Source organism: Rutidosis leptorrhynchoides, chromosome 4 (genome assembly GCF_046630445.1).
Source record: "Rutidosis leptorrhynchoides isolate AG116_Rl617_1_P2 chromosome 4, CSIRO_AGI_Rlap_v1, whole genome shotgun sequence".
Lineage (NCBI taxonomy): Eukaryota > Viridiplantae > Streptophyta > Magnoliopsida > Asterales > Asteraceae > Rutidosis > Rutidosis leptorrhynchoides.
Window position 1 is genome coordinate 613,396,638 of NC_092336.1, and position 16,420 is coordinate 613,413,057.

The window sequence follows — 16,420 nt, forward strand, 5'->3', positions numbered from 1 at the left end:
AGCGCCTTATTAAAGAAGGTTTAGAAATAAAATCATATTTGATGGTAAAAAAGAAAAAGTAAAGCGGTAATTGCCGTATTGGTTATATGATTAAAAAGAAAAAAGGAAACATAAATCCTCTCCTATAAACGATAACAATAAGAATAGGAATTACAAGAAGATATGACGAAGTTATCATTATCATCTATGAAATTTGTTATTACGACGACCACCTAGTTTATATCCGATAAAGTAATAATTAATCTACTTTGAAACCAAATCTTAAGGCTAAAACTTAAACATTAGAAAAAACTTAAAAATCTAAATAGTATGATCATTGTGGCGATTCCGGCTAAATTTCTTATCTTTAGTTGTTGGATGAATCCGCTAAAGTCAGAATTTTTCGGAACCTATCGAAGAGCGAATTTGATGTGGTGTGTAAACAAGGATCGTTTTTCTTCGTTTTGAAATTGGGATTCGGCGACACGAGACTCTACATAAAACACTCCTTGTAACTTCCCCGAATACAAACACAACTCGTCCTGCGTGAATTCGCCTTCATCATCCGAATCAGCCGACTTCTTCTTCTTCGTATGCTCCCAAGTTACAACAAACTTCCCATTCTTATCTAGATATCTTAAGCTCCATCTAAATGGCATTTGTTGATGTTTGCCTGAATACGAAACCACCTTTATCCATTCGCATTTATCATCATCAATTACGATCCGCAACATATCGATTTTGTTTGTGTCCCCAACACATAAGTGAAGCCAGCCTTTCACAACTACTAAATTCCCATAACCAGGAACGGGTGGATCATGTGGATATTGTATTTCCCGAAATATTTCCGCCTTCACGTCAAAACTGATAATCAAGCATTTATCTTTAACCGTGAAATAGAGACTTTCGCGGAAGAAAGTACCTGGGGACCACTTGTGACAAGTCGAAATTATTCGACGGTCCTGAAGTTGAAAATTATTTCTCCATGAATCTAATCTCCGGGAGTATATATTATAACCACGTAATGAATTTACATGTAAAATTTTGTAATCGAGATCAACAGAGTCGTCTTTATATAAACCGATAGCATCTCTATAACCATTAAAACCCTTAGGTTTGGGTTTTGGCAATTTTTTGTGGATATTAGTTAACGGATTCCATAACCCTAAGTCGCCATTGTGATTCATTGCTACACATACCAATCCATCCAAGCTTGCTAAAAGGGACATATCATCGTAATCAACACCATGATGATTAAGCTTATGTAAATTATAGTAATTGATAAACTTGTTTCTTCCACTTCCCTTGGCTTCAGAACCAAACGAATTAAAAACAGTCCATGGTGGAGATTCAACAACCATAAGTTTAGGGTCGGGTGTTATATGGTTTATGCGGAACAAGAATGTTGTAAACTCACGTGACGAAAGCAACGTATTTGTGACATCCTAGTTATGGGCCTAGATAAAATAGGTATATTGTGTTATTTTTGTTATAATTTAACTATATGATATTTAAATGGTGAGTTATTTGTAGAAAATAATTATAAGGAGTGAAATAATAAATTATGAGTTGATAATTTATTATGTGACTAAATTAATGTGCTTGTGACGATGGTTACAGAAAATATATGTTTTTGTAATTTGAACTTCGTTAGGGCTGCTTATTGAGGCGCGTTGTGTTTCAGATCACGGATATAATACCTGTTAAAATAATAATTGCTATAAGTTATGTATGTACACGTGTGGTGTATGTGTTTTTTTATCCCATCCATGTCATGCCATATTATATGATTACTTTCTATTTTCATTTAGTCAAACAAAGCACACATATACACGCATACAACTCACACTTTATTTATACTCTGATCTATCATTCGTTGATATTATTGAAGACCAATTTTGGATATGAATTCATGCGATTAAACAAACAAGATTTAATCAGATAAACATGAACATGATTTCTTATTAATTATATTGATCAAGTTAGGTTTTGTAAGTCTTGTACAAAATAGGAGTAAAGCTTAAATCTTGCTGAATGATGATTATACGTTAAAATTGATTGTGGTTAGAGCTTAGTTATGATATATACATGATTGTGATATACTTGATTTATGTTAAATTTGTATAAGTGGTGATTTAATTTTTAGGGTTCATGTTATTATAAATTGGGGATTTTGGTACTTTGATCCTAAATCTAGTGTATAAGTATTAGATCTTAGTGATTTTGGGAAAGGAATATGCGTACATATGTTTGGTGTGATTTCTTGTGCTTTGATTTGGACACAGAACATGTTTTGTGAATATTTTTTGTTAAATATGAAGTGTGATTCAACACTCGAACACTATACTAACTTGAGATATTTTGTGGTGATTCTCAGGTGATAAATGAAAAGGTGAAGGCTCAGTGATATAAGACAACTGAGTGCTCGTGTTTCCAGGTGAGTGGGATTATCTTTATGGATGTGATTATACAGTGACAAGTATAGTGATTTGTGCCTTACTTATGATTATACTGTGTAATGAGTTTTTGACCAGTGCAGTGACTATATGTGATTATGTGCGCACCCAGTAAACGTCGAGGTGTTTTGTGCGACGTGCGTCGAGGTGTTTTGTGCGACGTAAGAGGTCAATGCTATTTACTTTGGTGTCGGGTAGTAGTATTGGGTCCAGACGTTACTGATTGGTGGTATAGTGTGAATGACGAGTACGTCACGTCTGGAAGACTATACCAGTGATTCAGTAATGAGGACTATCGGTATATTCCAGCTTGATCAGCTATGGGTTGCCGGTCCTCTTGTGTATGGCTTTAAGTGAATAGTGACCAGTGCCTTTAAGCTGTGCTTGATGCTTGTAGTGATGTCCATCTAGATATTTTCATTCACTTAGCGTTATGCTAATTCCCCCACAGTGTTTTGCCCTGCAGGTGTGTATTAGCAGCTTTAGGTGGGTTTTGCAAGGCAAATCAAGATGTTTGACACAGTGTATAACTCTGATGTTTTGTAATAAATAATATATATTTGAAACGGTCTGTATTAATAACGTAACACCAGTGAATCGTGTAATCATATAATTACGTAATTCATATATGATGTGTAAACTTTAAAGTCTTCCGCTGTGAGTGTCTTTAAAAAAAAAAAAAAAAACTATGTAAAAAGTACGGTGTTACAATTTGGTATCAGAGCGTAGGTTTGGCAGTATGTGCACTGTGTACGTGACCTACTCCCAAACTTATGAATGTGTTGTGTCAAACATCCGAGTGGGGAATAGGTGAATGTAGGGATATGTGCCTAGGTGATTGTGCTTAGTGATAGGTGCTAACGGGTTATCAACTAAGCTTTTGTGAGATGATGTGTTTGCAGACAGGTATGGCTAATCAGACCAGAAATAACGATGCCCCTTTGACTCCCGGACCCGGAATATTTAGAGCGCCGTCAGTAGAGCATAGTCCGGAACGTGATCCAGATGAGTATGTTTTACAGTTAGAAAGCCAGCTACAGGAAACTCGAGAAAAGGTAAAGGAATTGGAAGCCCATATTAGGCATTCAACTGTGGTGTCTGAAGCAAGTGATCCACCGATACCTCCAGGGTTTACTGGTACTCAGTATACATCTGACCCATCGGGTAGTGCTTCTCAACCATTCCAGTCTCAACCTCAAATTATACCTCAAGTGCCATATCAATCTTCTCAACAATACCAGTACCCTCTTCAATATCAGTATGCGACAACGAATCCATTTCAAACTCCTATGTTTCAGCAAGTGGTAAAGGAGAAGAAAAAGTGTACGTTCAAACAGTTTATGGACTGCAAGCCCTCTGAGTATTCGGGTCATCGCGATCCGATTGTGACAATGAATTGGCTAAGGGAAGTTGAACGGGCATTGAAAGCCTGTCAATGTGAACCAGAATTGCGGGTAACTTATGCCAGCCGACTGTTAAAGAATCGAGCTATGGTTTGGTGGGATACAATTACTGCTCCGTTGACCGAAGAGCAACTCAATCAGGTCACGTGGGAACAATTTTCTGCAAAGGTCCAGGAGCAGTACTGCACCGCATTTGATATCAATCGATTGAAGCAAGAGTTCATGCAAATGACGATGACTGAAGAAATGACAGTCGATGAAGCGTTTGAGCAGTTTATGGACAAGTTAAGGTTTGTGCATCAGTGGATACCTGACGAACAGTCCAGAGTGCAAAGGTTTGTAGAAATTTTGCGACCTGAGTATCGCACAATTGCAAGACTTGCTACTACTTTGTCACAAGCGCATATGTTAGCAAAGGTAACTGAAAGTGACATTAAGTCGGCCAAAAGTGTGAAAACTGAAAGTGTGTCGCAAGTGAAACCAGCGGCAAGTCAGTCTAGCCAGCAATTAAAGAAATCAAGTCGGTTTAAGCCAAAAGGGCAATCTAGCCAGGGTGGATCAGTGTCAAGCAGTCAGAAGACATGGTGTAGAATGTGTAAGTCTTCGCATAGTGGGCAGTGTACAACCTTGACGAAACGTTGTTTGCGTTGTGGTACCGTGGGACATGAGCCTCAAGATTGTTCATTTAAGAATAATGTGTGTTGGAATTGTCAAAAAGAGGGTCACAGATCTGCAGAGTGTCCAGCTGTAAGAAAGAGTTATTCCGGGGTGGGGTCCGGGTCAGGGGTACGTGATGTGTCAGCTGGGGGATCATCTGCTTCCTTTGTGGGGCAGAAGCGCAAGAATCCTCCACAACCTGAAGCTAGAGCCTTTCAGATGTCAGTAGACGCTGCCACTGCTACTGACGATGCAATCACCGGTATGTTCTTAGTTAATTCTTTGCCGGCTCGTGTACTATTTGATTGTGGAGCAAATTGCTCGTTTGTGTCAACTACATTTTGTGCTAAGTTAAATGTGCCTGTTAGTGTAATAAATGAACCATTAAGTGTCGAAGTGGGTGACGGTAGGACAGTTCCAGTCACGAAGTTAGTGTCTGGAATTACTATTGACATAGAGGGTAGTCTTTTCCCTGTGACTTGTTTAGTGATGCCTATACCAAGCTTTGATGTAGTGTTAGGCATGAATTGGCTTAGTGACCATAAGGCCAGTATTAAGTGCGATAGGAAAGTTATCTCTTTTCCGGTGGCTGGTGGGAAACGAGTAGTGGCTCGTGGTGATCGCGGTGGGTTCCGTTGTCCATTATTGTCGATGATGAAAGCTCAGAAATCTTTGGCCAAGGGGTGTGATTCTTTCTTAGCCTATGTGATCGATGTAAAGAAGGAAAAGAAAGTAGTGTCCGATATTCCGGTGGTGTCTGAGTATCCAGAAGTGTTCCCAGATGAATTGCCAGGCTTACCGCCGATCAGGGAAGTTGAATATAAGATCGAGTTAGTGCCAGGGGCTACGCCGGTTGCTAAAGCTCCATACAGATTAGCTCCTTCAGAAATTCGTGAAATGATGTCTCAAATTCAAGAACTGTTAGACCGCGGGTTCATTCGTCCGAGTTCTTCGCCGTGGGGTGCACCAGTGTTATTTGTGAAAAAGAAAGATGGTACGCTTCGAATGTGTATAGATTATCGTGAATTAAATAAAAGAACAGTGAAGAATAAGTATCCGCTTCCTAGGATAGATGACTTATTCGATCAGCTTCAAGGAGCTTCGGTCTTTTCGAAAATAGATCTACGTTCGGGATATCACCAGGTTCGTGTTGCTGAATCTGACATTCCTAAGACTGCATTTCGTACTCGTTATGGTCATTATGAGTTCTTAGTGATGCCGTTTGGGTTAACCAACGCTCCAGCAATTTTTATGGATCTTATGAATAGAGTGTGTAAACCGTTTTTGGATAAGTTTGTTATCGTGTTCATTGATGACATCTTAGTGTATTCCAAAACCGAGTCCGAGCATGCTGAGCATTTAAGAAAAGTGTTGGAACTTTTGAAACGTGAACAATTGTATGCAAAGTTTTCAAAGTGTGAGTTCTGGTTACGTGAAGTTCAATTTTTGGGTCATATTATCTGTGCAGAAGGTATAAAAGTGGATCCGTCTAAAATTGAAGCTGTGATGAATTGGAATTCACCAAAGAATCCGACAGAAATCAAGAGTTTTCTAGGATTGGCCGGTTACTACCGACGGTTTATTAAAGATTTTTCAAAGATTGCAAGTTCTTTGACGAAGTTAACTAGAAAGGATGTGTCTTTTCAGTGGGGTAATGAACAGGAAACTGCGTTTCAGACCTTGAAAAGTTTATTGTGTCAAGCACCAGTGTTAGCTTTACCTGAGGGATCCGACGACTTCGTTGTGTACTGCGATGCATCCTTATCCGGTTTGGGTTGTGTATTAATGCAAAGAGATCGTGTAATTGCGTATGCGTCTCGACAGTTAAAACCAAGTGAAAAGAATTACCCAGCACACGACTTAGAAATGGCTGCAGTAGTGTTTGCGTTAAAGTTGTGGAGACATTATCTTTATGGTACGCACTGTGTTATCTGCACTGATCATAAAAGTTTACAGTATATCTTTTCGCAAAAAGAGATGAACATGCGCCAGAGACGGTGGCAAGAACTAATCAAGGATTACGACTGTGAGATCAGATATCATCCTGGCAAAGCAAACGTTGTGGCTGATGCGTTAAGTCGTAAGAAATCCGCTGACAGTGTAAAGTTTATGCGAATTGAGATTGTGTCCGATTTAGTTGATCGACTAAAGATAACTCAACTTGAAGCATTACAAGATGAACATTTGAAATCTGAGCTAATGGTGAAAAGAAGAGTAGAATTGATGAATGACTCGCGAGGATTAAAAACTTATCGTGAACGAGTTTGGGTGCCGTTACTTGGAGGATTGAGGGATTTAATCTTAAATGAAGCACATAAATCGAGATTATCTGTGCATCCCGGTATTACAATAATGTACCATGATCTGAAAGTGTTATATTGGTGGCCAACTATGAAAGCAGGCATCGCGCAATACGTGGAAAAGTGTCATATTTGCGCCCAAGTGAAAGCGGAACACCAGAAACCATATGGGTCTTTGCGTCAATTAGAGATTCCAGAGTGGAAATGGGAACATATCACCATGGATTTTGTGACAAAACTACCTAGAACCCAGAAAGGAAATGACATGATTTGGGTAATAGTGGATCGTTTAACCAAAAGTGCGCATTTTCTAGCTACCAGTGAAACAGCTTCGTTGACGAAATTAGCTCAGTTGTATCTGAATGAAATAGTATCGCGACATGGGATACCGTTGTCTATTGTGTCAGATAGAGATTCCCGATTTGTGTCTAGTTTCTGGAACAGTCTACAAGAAAATTTGGGTACTCGTGTCAACCTAAGTACAGCTTATCATCCTCAGACTGACGGTCAAAGTGAACGAACTATTCAGACCTTAGAGGATATGTTAAGGGCTTGTGTTTTAGAGTATGGTGGATCGTGGGATTATCATCTGCCATTGATCGAATTTGCTTACAACAACTCCTATCATTCAAGCATTGGCATGCCGCCGTATGAAATGTTGTATGGTAGAAAGTGTCGAACTCCATCGTGTTGGTTGGAGGCAGGTGAGAAACAGTTTGCAGGTCCAGAAATTGTGCAGCAGACTGCGGAAAAAGTGGCTATCGCACGTGAAAAGCTGAAAGCTGCTAGAGATCGACAAAAGATGTATGCAGATCCTCGTCGACGACCAATGACGTTTACTGTGGGTGAACGTGTGTATTTAAAAGTGTCACCGTGGAAAGGTGTAATTCGATTCGGTAAACGAGGAAAATTAGCTCCGAGATACATTGGTCCTTTTAGAATTCGTCAAGTGCTAAACGATCAAACCGTGGTGTTAGATCTTCCTCCAGAGTTAGCTGGTATTCATGACACGTTCAACATCTGCTATATTCGTAAGTGTAAAGTGGACGATGAAAATCAAATTCTTCCACTCCAAGATCTGAAAGTAGATTCAAGTAAGAAATTGGTGGAAGAACCAGTGAGGATCGTCGACAGAAAAGTGACTGAGTTACGTAAAAAGCAGATTCCTATGGTGCGCGTGGAATGGAAGCATAGTTTAGGCACCAATCTGACATGGGAGACCGAGGAGTTGATGACCTCTAAATACCCTCATCTGTTTAACCGTGATCAGATTCCGAGGACGGAATCTTCTTAAGGGGGGTAGATTTGTGACATCCTAGTTATGGGCCTAGATAAAATAGGTATATTGTGTTATTTTTGTTATAATTTAACTATATGATATTTAAATGGTGAGTTATTTGTAGAAAATAATTATAAGGAGTGAAATAATAAATTATGAGTTGATAATTTATTATGTGACTAAATTAATGTGCTTGTGACGATGGTTACAGAAAATATATGTTTTTGTAATTTGGACTTCGTTAGGGCTGCTTATTGAGGCGCGTTGTGTTTCAGATCACGGATATAATACCTGTTAAAATAATAATTGCTATAAGTTATGTATGTACACGTGTGGTGTATGTGTTTTTTTATCCCATCCATATCATGCCATATTATATGATTACTTTCTATTTTCATTTAGTCAAACAAAGCACACATATACACGCATACAACTCACACTTTATTTATACTCTGATCTATCATTCGTTGATATTATTGAAGACCAATTTTGGATATGAATTCATGCGATTAAACAAACAAGATTTAATCAGGTAAACATGAACATGATTTCTTATCAATTATATTGATCAAGTTAGGTTTTGTAAGTCTTGTACAAAATAGGAGTAAAGCTTAAATCTTGCTGAATGATGATTATACGTTAAAATTGATTATGGTTAGAGCTTAGTTATGATATATACATGATTGTGATATACTTGATTTATGTTAAATTTGTATAAGTGGTGATTTAATTTTTAGGGTTCATGTTATTATAAATTGGGGATTTTGGTACTTTGATCCTAAATCTAGTGTATAAGTATTAGATCTTAGTGATTTTGGGAAAGGAATATGCGTACATATGTTTGGTGTGATTTCTTGTGCTTTGATTTGGACACAGAACATGTTTTGTGAATATTTTTTGTTAAATATGAAGTGTGATTCAACACTCGAACACTATACTAACTTGAGATATTTTGTGGTGATTCTCAGGTGATAAATGAAAAGGTGAAGGCTCAGTGATATAAGACAACTGAGTGCTCGTGTTTCCAGGTGAGTGGGATTATCTTTATGGATGTGATTATACAGTGACAAGTATAGTGATTTGTGCCTTACTTATGATTATACTGTGTAATGAGTTTTTGACCAGTGCAGTGACTATATGTGATTATGTGCGCACCCAGTAAACGTCGAGGTGTTTTGTGCGACGTGCGTCGAGGTGTTTTGTGCGACGTAAGAGGTCAATGCTATTTACTTTGGTGTCGGGTAGTAGTATTGGGTCCAGACGTTACTGATTGGTGGTATAGTGTGAATGACGAGTACGTCACGTCTGGAAGACTATACCAGTGATTCAGTAATGAGGACTATCGGTATATTCCAGCTTGATCAGCTATGGGTTGCCGGTCCTCTTGTGTATGGCTTTAAGTGAATAGTGACCAGTGCCTTTAAGCTGTGCTTGATGCTTGTAGTGATGTCCATCTAGATATTTTCATTCACTTAGCGTTATGCTAATTCCCCCACAGTGTTTTGCCCTGCAGGTGTGTATTAGCAGCTTTAGGTGGGTTTTGCAAGGCAAATCAAGATGTTTGACACAGTGTATAACTCTGATGTTTTGTAATAAATAATATATATTTGAAACGGTCTGTATTAATAACGTAACACCAGTGAATCGTGTAATCATATAATTACGTAATTCATATATGATGTGTAAACTTTAAAGTCTTCCGCTGTGAGTGTCTTTAAAAAAAAAAAAAAAAACTATGTAAAAAGTACGGTGTTACAGTATTCCATTGTTTACAAACACACTTCAAACGAGGTAAATAATGGATTGGTAGTTTCGGTACTATATCGAATAAGAATATTGTATCAAGTGGAAAATCATTAATATTGGTTGGATGGAGTTTCGCCATGGGATCGAGTGTATACAAAAAGGTTTACGATTATTGAATTGTGCATCCCACACGTTTTTTATAAAGAGGCGAAGATTTGTTTAATGTATGGCCGGAAACTTGATGTTAAATACAAGTTAAAAAAATACTCCGTATATATATATTTGAGAACACATGCAACCATTAATTTATACTCATATTATAATATAATAGACGATTTTACGGAGTAATTATAACTAATTAATTTTGGAAGTTCGTTTTTTACTAAAGCTGTAATTGTCCGTATCCAAGCCTTACGAAATATTAAACTTAGATTTTCGATATATACTAATCCGTTCAAACAATATTAAGATAAAGAGTATCTTTAAATTATATTAGATTTTAGATTTAAGATATGTTAGGTAAATATTTTATCATATTTTCATTATGTTTATATGTCTATTAACTGAAATGGAACTTAAAAAAAACTTAAAAATAAAAATTAGATAAATATAATATCTTTTGTTCTATAAAGAAATTTGATTAACTATTAAATTTAAAACTGAGTCTCAATTGACGAATCAATTTTTAATAATTAATTAATTTTTAATTTTTAATATAATATTATTTATTTGATTTAATACCTAATAGAATAGAAATATAAATTTAAAATACGAAACACTTGAATGATAACGAACTAGTGAAATGACCCGTGAAATCACGGGTTTGTTTCAACGAAACAATTTAATGACATGTTTTAAGTATTAAGTTAATGTAAATGTTAAAGTTCATTTAGTTTAATAACCCTTAGAACTACGAATTGCGACTAAGAAAAAAAAGGCTACGGTGAGTAAATTGGAGAGTGAGGGGTTTCATTCCGTTACTGAGAAGGCGGCGTTGAGGGAAGTTTTAACATATTTTGATTTTTTTGAGTTTTTGATGTGAAAACACGGGTTTACTAAAAAACACTGATTAAAAATTAAAGAATAATTATATAATTATAAATAATAAAATATCATCCTATAATTTGTTTTGTGAAAGGCAACACTTTTTTCTTGATATATATACTCCGTATTCCGTAGAAAGAGCAGTAAAGCTACATATATATATCACCAAATGGCCACTTTAATTACTGCTAGCAATCAACAAATCAAAATTATGTACTGGACACATTTCAAGAGACTCAAAACAACTAACGAAGGCAACTTGATTGAACCATAAGTGATGATTGAAAATATAATGATCATTATTTTAGGAATATGGATGATGAAAATAAAAAGATTTAAAGAAAAAAAGGGGTTATCAAATTGGGATAAAGAATTAATAAAAACACACAATAATATTTGTTTGGATATCATAGCATTTAGCTCTCAAAGTGAATTACATACATGATGGGTTCAAGTTAAAACACCGTACATGGAACAATCAATATGTCTATTAGAAGGTTACAGTGTAAACAAACACAAACAACCCTGCAAAAATGCGAATTTAATAATCATAACTCAACTCAATTATGATCTCTATATGTATACAAATCCAGAATGTAAACAAAGACAACACCTTTCAAAGGTTGATAGACTTGGAGTTTGATTTGTGCTTTCTGTTGGTGTATATATGTATATAAAACAGTTGTGGGTATATAAAAGAGCTTATTTATATCAGAGATGATGCCTTTCAAAAAAAAATTAATTATATCAGAGATGACTGATTTGTATTGGACAATGGAGAAGGCGTGAATGTTCCAGGTTTTTTTGGTAGCCTTAATATTTAATTGTTCCAGGTTTTGAAAGGATCCTGAAAACTGAGATTATCATATGCTATGCCTTCAAATTAGGCTTTCAAGTTTTTAAAGAAAATGACAGTTTTAATACATACTTACCTTGTTGGAAAGAATTTAGAGATCCTTAACAAAATCAAAAAATTTAAAGGTGTACCTTTAGAACCATTATAAATGCTTGTTGCAGGCATCTAACCTTATTTAAACTATTGAAGGTGTACCTCTAAAAACTATAAAAGAAAATCCACCCCAAATACAAATTTATAGAAAAAAAGATGAAAAATAAAAACTTGACATACTAACCTTATTTAAACAATTTGTCAAGTTTGAAACAATTGTAGTGATGAAAAGTTCAACATGCTTGTTCTTAAACTATGGTGTGAAGGGTTCGGAGTACATCTTTAACCATAGATTTTGCTTCACCATATACAGATACATATGCTCCATGTCTCCTTCCAAAGGAAAGAAAGTTAATTATATAAGAAGCCTGCAAAGGAAATTCAAAAATATAAGCATATATGAAACCATGGAAGTTCATCCACCATTCGCCAAAACCATAGTTGTGGCATGTGATATTTAAAAACAGTTAAAAATCAGTTGGCCAAAAATATTAAAATACCTTCATCTTGTTCATCCCTTTACATAGCAACTGACTTTAAATCTTCATTACCTTTAACAAAAGCAAATAACGTATAAGCATTTCAAATTATAGCGAGCAACTAACAATCAAATTCTATCACGAAAAGGACAAAAGTTACTGAAATGATCTTCCACACAAACCGCGGATATGAGTGTACCTGCAAAACCGCAGTTGGATCATCAACATAAAAATCTCATGATTCAGAAACATTCTTTACAGGAAGCATCCCTTTGATATGGGTTCATCTAACTCAATGTGTTTGACCCTTTATCAGACTTACTCGTATCAACCTACACGCATCAACATTGTTCCAAGCTCTATCCATTGTTACAACTTAACAACAAACAACTAAACGTCACTGCCAAAACACTTGAAACCGCATTAACATTCACCAATCACCAACATATCAGTCAAATCCCTAGTTATCAGAAAAGCATATTCTATCAAACCCACTAATATCAAATAAAAAATATACAAACAAAAACATATAATTCAATAGTTTTATCATATTATTAGATAATGCAGCAAGTGAAATGATGTAGTATAGATCAGTAAAATATTACAAATTCAATCTTGCCAAATAAGTCTACATGTTTATACAATAAAATATGCATCAAATATCAAATAAGACATAAAAATGAAAACTTTGTATTCCATACCTCAGATTATGTTTGTTTTAGATAAAAGGTATCAACATCAACAGTTATCTATTGGTCATCGAGAAACTTGCACCATTTTTCATCGAGAAACTCGCAAGGCTGCACCGGTTAATGATGATATTCAAAGTGAGTTATGAACTTAGGGTGCACATATTTAGTGAAGGTTGCTGTAAACAAACCTTAAACTTACGTATTCAAAAACGTGTAACCTTTAAATTGTCTTAAGCAATCCTTTCTCATTGACTTCTTCTTGCTCATTTCCTGAAACAAAAATATCATAAAAGTAATTTCAGCTCGTCATGTACTTATAACATCAATCTAAATATTATAATATCTACAACTCACCTTAGCTGTGTCGTATCAGATAGAAGATATCCTCTTAAGACCCAAAATGGTGATGATACCTGTTAGTCTACATTTCTTTGTTATAATATAATCATAACCATCTTGAAGAACCTATACATGAAATTTTATTCAGTTTCTTATTTATAGCGTTTGGCTAAAAATCGTATCAGATTAAGAAGGTGCGATTAATAACTTTATTAACTTTTAACTTTATTATAAAACTAAAGAATAAACTTGTGAATAAATAAAAAACCTTAAGTAGGATTGTATCACCGCGAAATAGCTGTAATTTATCCATAGTATTAGGATGCATTGCAACAACCGAGTTATCATCATTCACTGCTTCATCAATCATAAGCCTGTTTGGCAATTTCTTACGCTCTAAGATAGCTGTCGAGAAGTCTTGTGGAAATTAACATCAAGTTAGGTTATAAAGAATTGAGTGGATTTTAGTTGACAGTTGACTTACGGTTCCGATGATGAGGATTCCGGTTGATTGCTCATACTGAAACGATGATGTTTGATGCTCCGGTGAGGTGTGAATATGATAACTTTTCCTCCACGATAAATACCAACCTTGATTAAGCATGAATCCGGCGAAATTAAGATGCCCATTTAATCACATATGAAAAACAAAGAAATAGAATGAAGCGTGATATTGATTAGAGATAAAGAAGAAGCACGCGTGATATTGATCAGAGAGAAAGAATGCACTGTGTTTGGGTGTTTGAATGATAATTTGTGAACCCTAATTTGAAAAGAGGCGTGGGATTTCTTTTTTTTATTGATTTAAAAAAATTAATGTTTTTATGACATCATGTAGATTTCTTAGATTTTTTCTTTTTTATTTTTAATTTCTTTTTACAAAGAAAATTGCTTTTTTATGATGTTATTATTATAGAAATTTAATAGAAACTATGGATGGATATGGATGGATGGATTAATTTAAAATTTGGACATATGGAGTACAACGATTACAACAACAAATTACAATAACTTTTTAAAAGGATAACAATCAAATTTAATAAAATTATTATTGTATATCTAGTATATTATAAAAACATTTATATGAAAATTGTTTAAAAAATCATTTAAGTAGAATAATGTAAAATACGGAGTAGCTTTATATATAATCCACTTCATCAAAGCGTCGATGCTTTAGATCTACATTTGTGCCCTTAATTTTAAATGTTTTAAATAAAAAATATGTTTGCATACTTAATATACATACTATCTAAATCTAAATATTTTAAAGTAATAAAATAATATATCTTTTAAAATTCTATCTTATAAAGAACGTTAGAATTTTACAAATCTACAATAAATAATTTGCAAAAATGTACAAAATATATTTAATTCAACAATCACTTGTGTAATACAGGAGGATTTTAAATTCAGTTTTGATTCTATATATATACGTGTATATCTCCGTGGAAAGTAAAAGATGATCTAAATTTGGTAAAATACTATACGTGAATGGTGAATATATATATATATATATATATATATATATATATATATATATATATATCCTTTTTATGAAGGATTTTACTCAGAAACTAAAACCACTAAAATAATTAGTGTTTATATATGTTTCAATTTAATAGTTTGACTTTTCTTTAATTTAAATAACTTTTTTATGTTATGCTATGTATACTATTTGATTAAAAGTATACTAAATGAGGACACGTATAAAATTTAATTCATTTATATTTATCAAGTATTATACTCCTATATAACAAAAAAAAGTTATTAAAGTCAAAGTGAAAAAAAAATAAAGCAGGACTATTAAATTAGGACGAAGAGAGTACTAAACAAACGTCAAAACCACTACTAGAAAGAAACTAAAAATACTAAACTAGCAGTGAAGAAATACACAAAGAATTAGCTCGTGTCTAATTTCTAGATATCACGTATATTCGGGGTATGTTTGGATGGTATTTTTTTGGAGCTTCTAGAAACTTTTAACTTCTAGGTTTAAGCCCGTATCTATGATTCTCAAATCAGTTTATTTGTATTTCTATGTTTGAGATAATCCTTTAGAATTCTCAAATGTTGTTCCTGATAATTTAATATCCCCTAGAAGTTTTTCGTGGTGATTTTCTCCCAAAATTATTCCTGATTATGTTTTGTTCATCACAGTGATGAAATTAAGTTTTTGATATGTTAGTTGAAATATATATGTGTGTGTTTTCATATTATAATTTTGGTTGTTTGCATGGGAACGTGTTAGTCTTTCTATCAAAGATTTAACATAAACATATTTGTACTCTTAAATACGATTAAATCAGTATCAGATAATTAGTATGCTTGGTTGTGTATGACATATAGATGGTTCTTACTATTTCCTCTTAATAAAACTAAAGCATTGAATAACGATGTTTAGTGGCTTGCTGGGGTAGTCGTCTTGTTTTTTCTAGTAGGTGCGACTATCCTTCTACTCTCACATTGGGAAGCAAATAAACTTGACTGAACTGAATGACTTTTTTGTAATATATGTTCGTGTGTTTGGGTGACTGAATGCTGTGAAATTGCATCTAGAAAGCACTACCAGCGATTGTATACAAGCTAACTCCATGTTCCACGTGTCAGTGCAAGGACATTCCGGTAAAAGGACACTGGCACGTACGGATATAGCTACATGACAGGCGTATAGAAGACACAAATGTTCCACGTAAGCTCAACACAAACAATAAAGCTTGGGCCCAACTCTCAATGTTAGTCAAAGCCCAAAAAAAATGACACGTCAGCATAACAAGACCAAAGAACAGCATAAACCCTAATGTTTGTCTATAAATATGCTACTGATATTTCCCAAAAGAAGAAGTTGAAACAAGTCAAGTCACATTACTAAATATGAGTCGGGATACTTTCTCTCTTTAGAAGTATCCTCTCATTACTCGCTTATTAACTCAGCACTCGGTCCAAACGGAGTCGAGTACGCTTATACCTAGGCTAGCTGTCTGCCACCCCTTAGAGAATTTCATCTCCAACTAGGTTATTCACGGTATCCGGACCGGAGAGCGAACATCTAGTCACCCCAAACTTCACCCAAGTTATCTTTGCACTCAGACTATTAGCG

General features: G+C 34.8%; 1 protein-coding gene and 1 long non-coding RNA gene across 2 annotated transcripts; one reads left to right on the plus strand and one right to left on the minus strand.

Moving 5' to 3' along the window:
• Nucleotides 1–389: 389 nt before the first annotated feature.
• Nucleotides 390–1,340, minus strand: LOC139843033 (putative F-box protein At4g21240). Its single transcript, XM_071833118.1, has one exon. The coding sequence runs from the start codon at nucleotides 1,338–1,340 to the stop codon at nucleotides 390–392; it is 951 nt and encodes a 316-aa protein (XP_071689219.1).
• A 7,150-nt stretch (nucleotides 1,341–8,490) lies between these two features.
• LOC139904070 (uncharacterized) lies at nucleotides 8,491–9,737 on the plus strand. The gene is made up of 3 exons (XR_011778648.1): nucleotides 8,491–8,606; nucleotides 9,043–9,102; nucleotides 9,573–9,737. It is a non-coding gene; the product is annotated as an uncharacterized lncRNA (long non-coding RNA).
• Nucleotides 9,738–16,420: the final 6,683 nt, after the last annotated feature.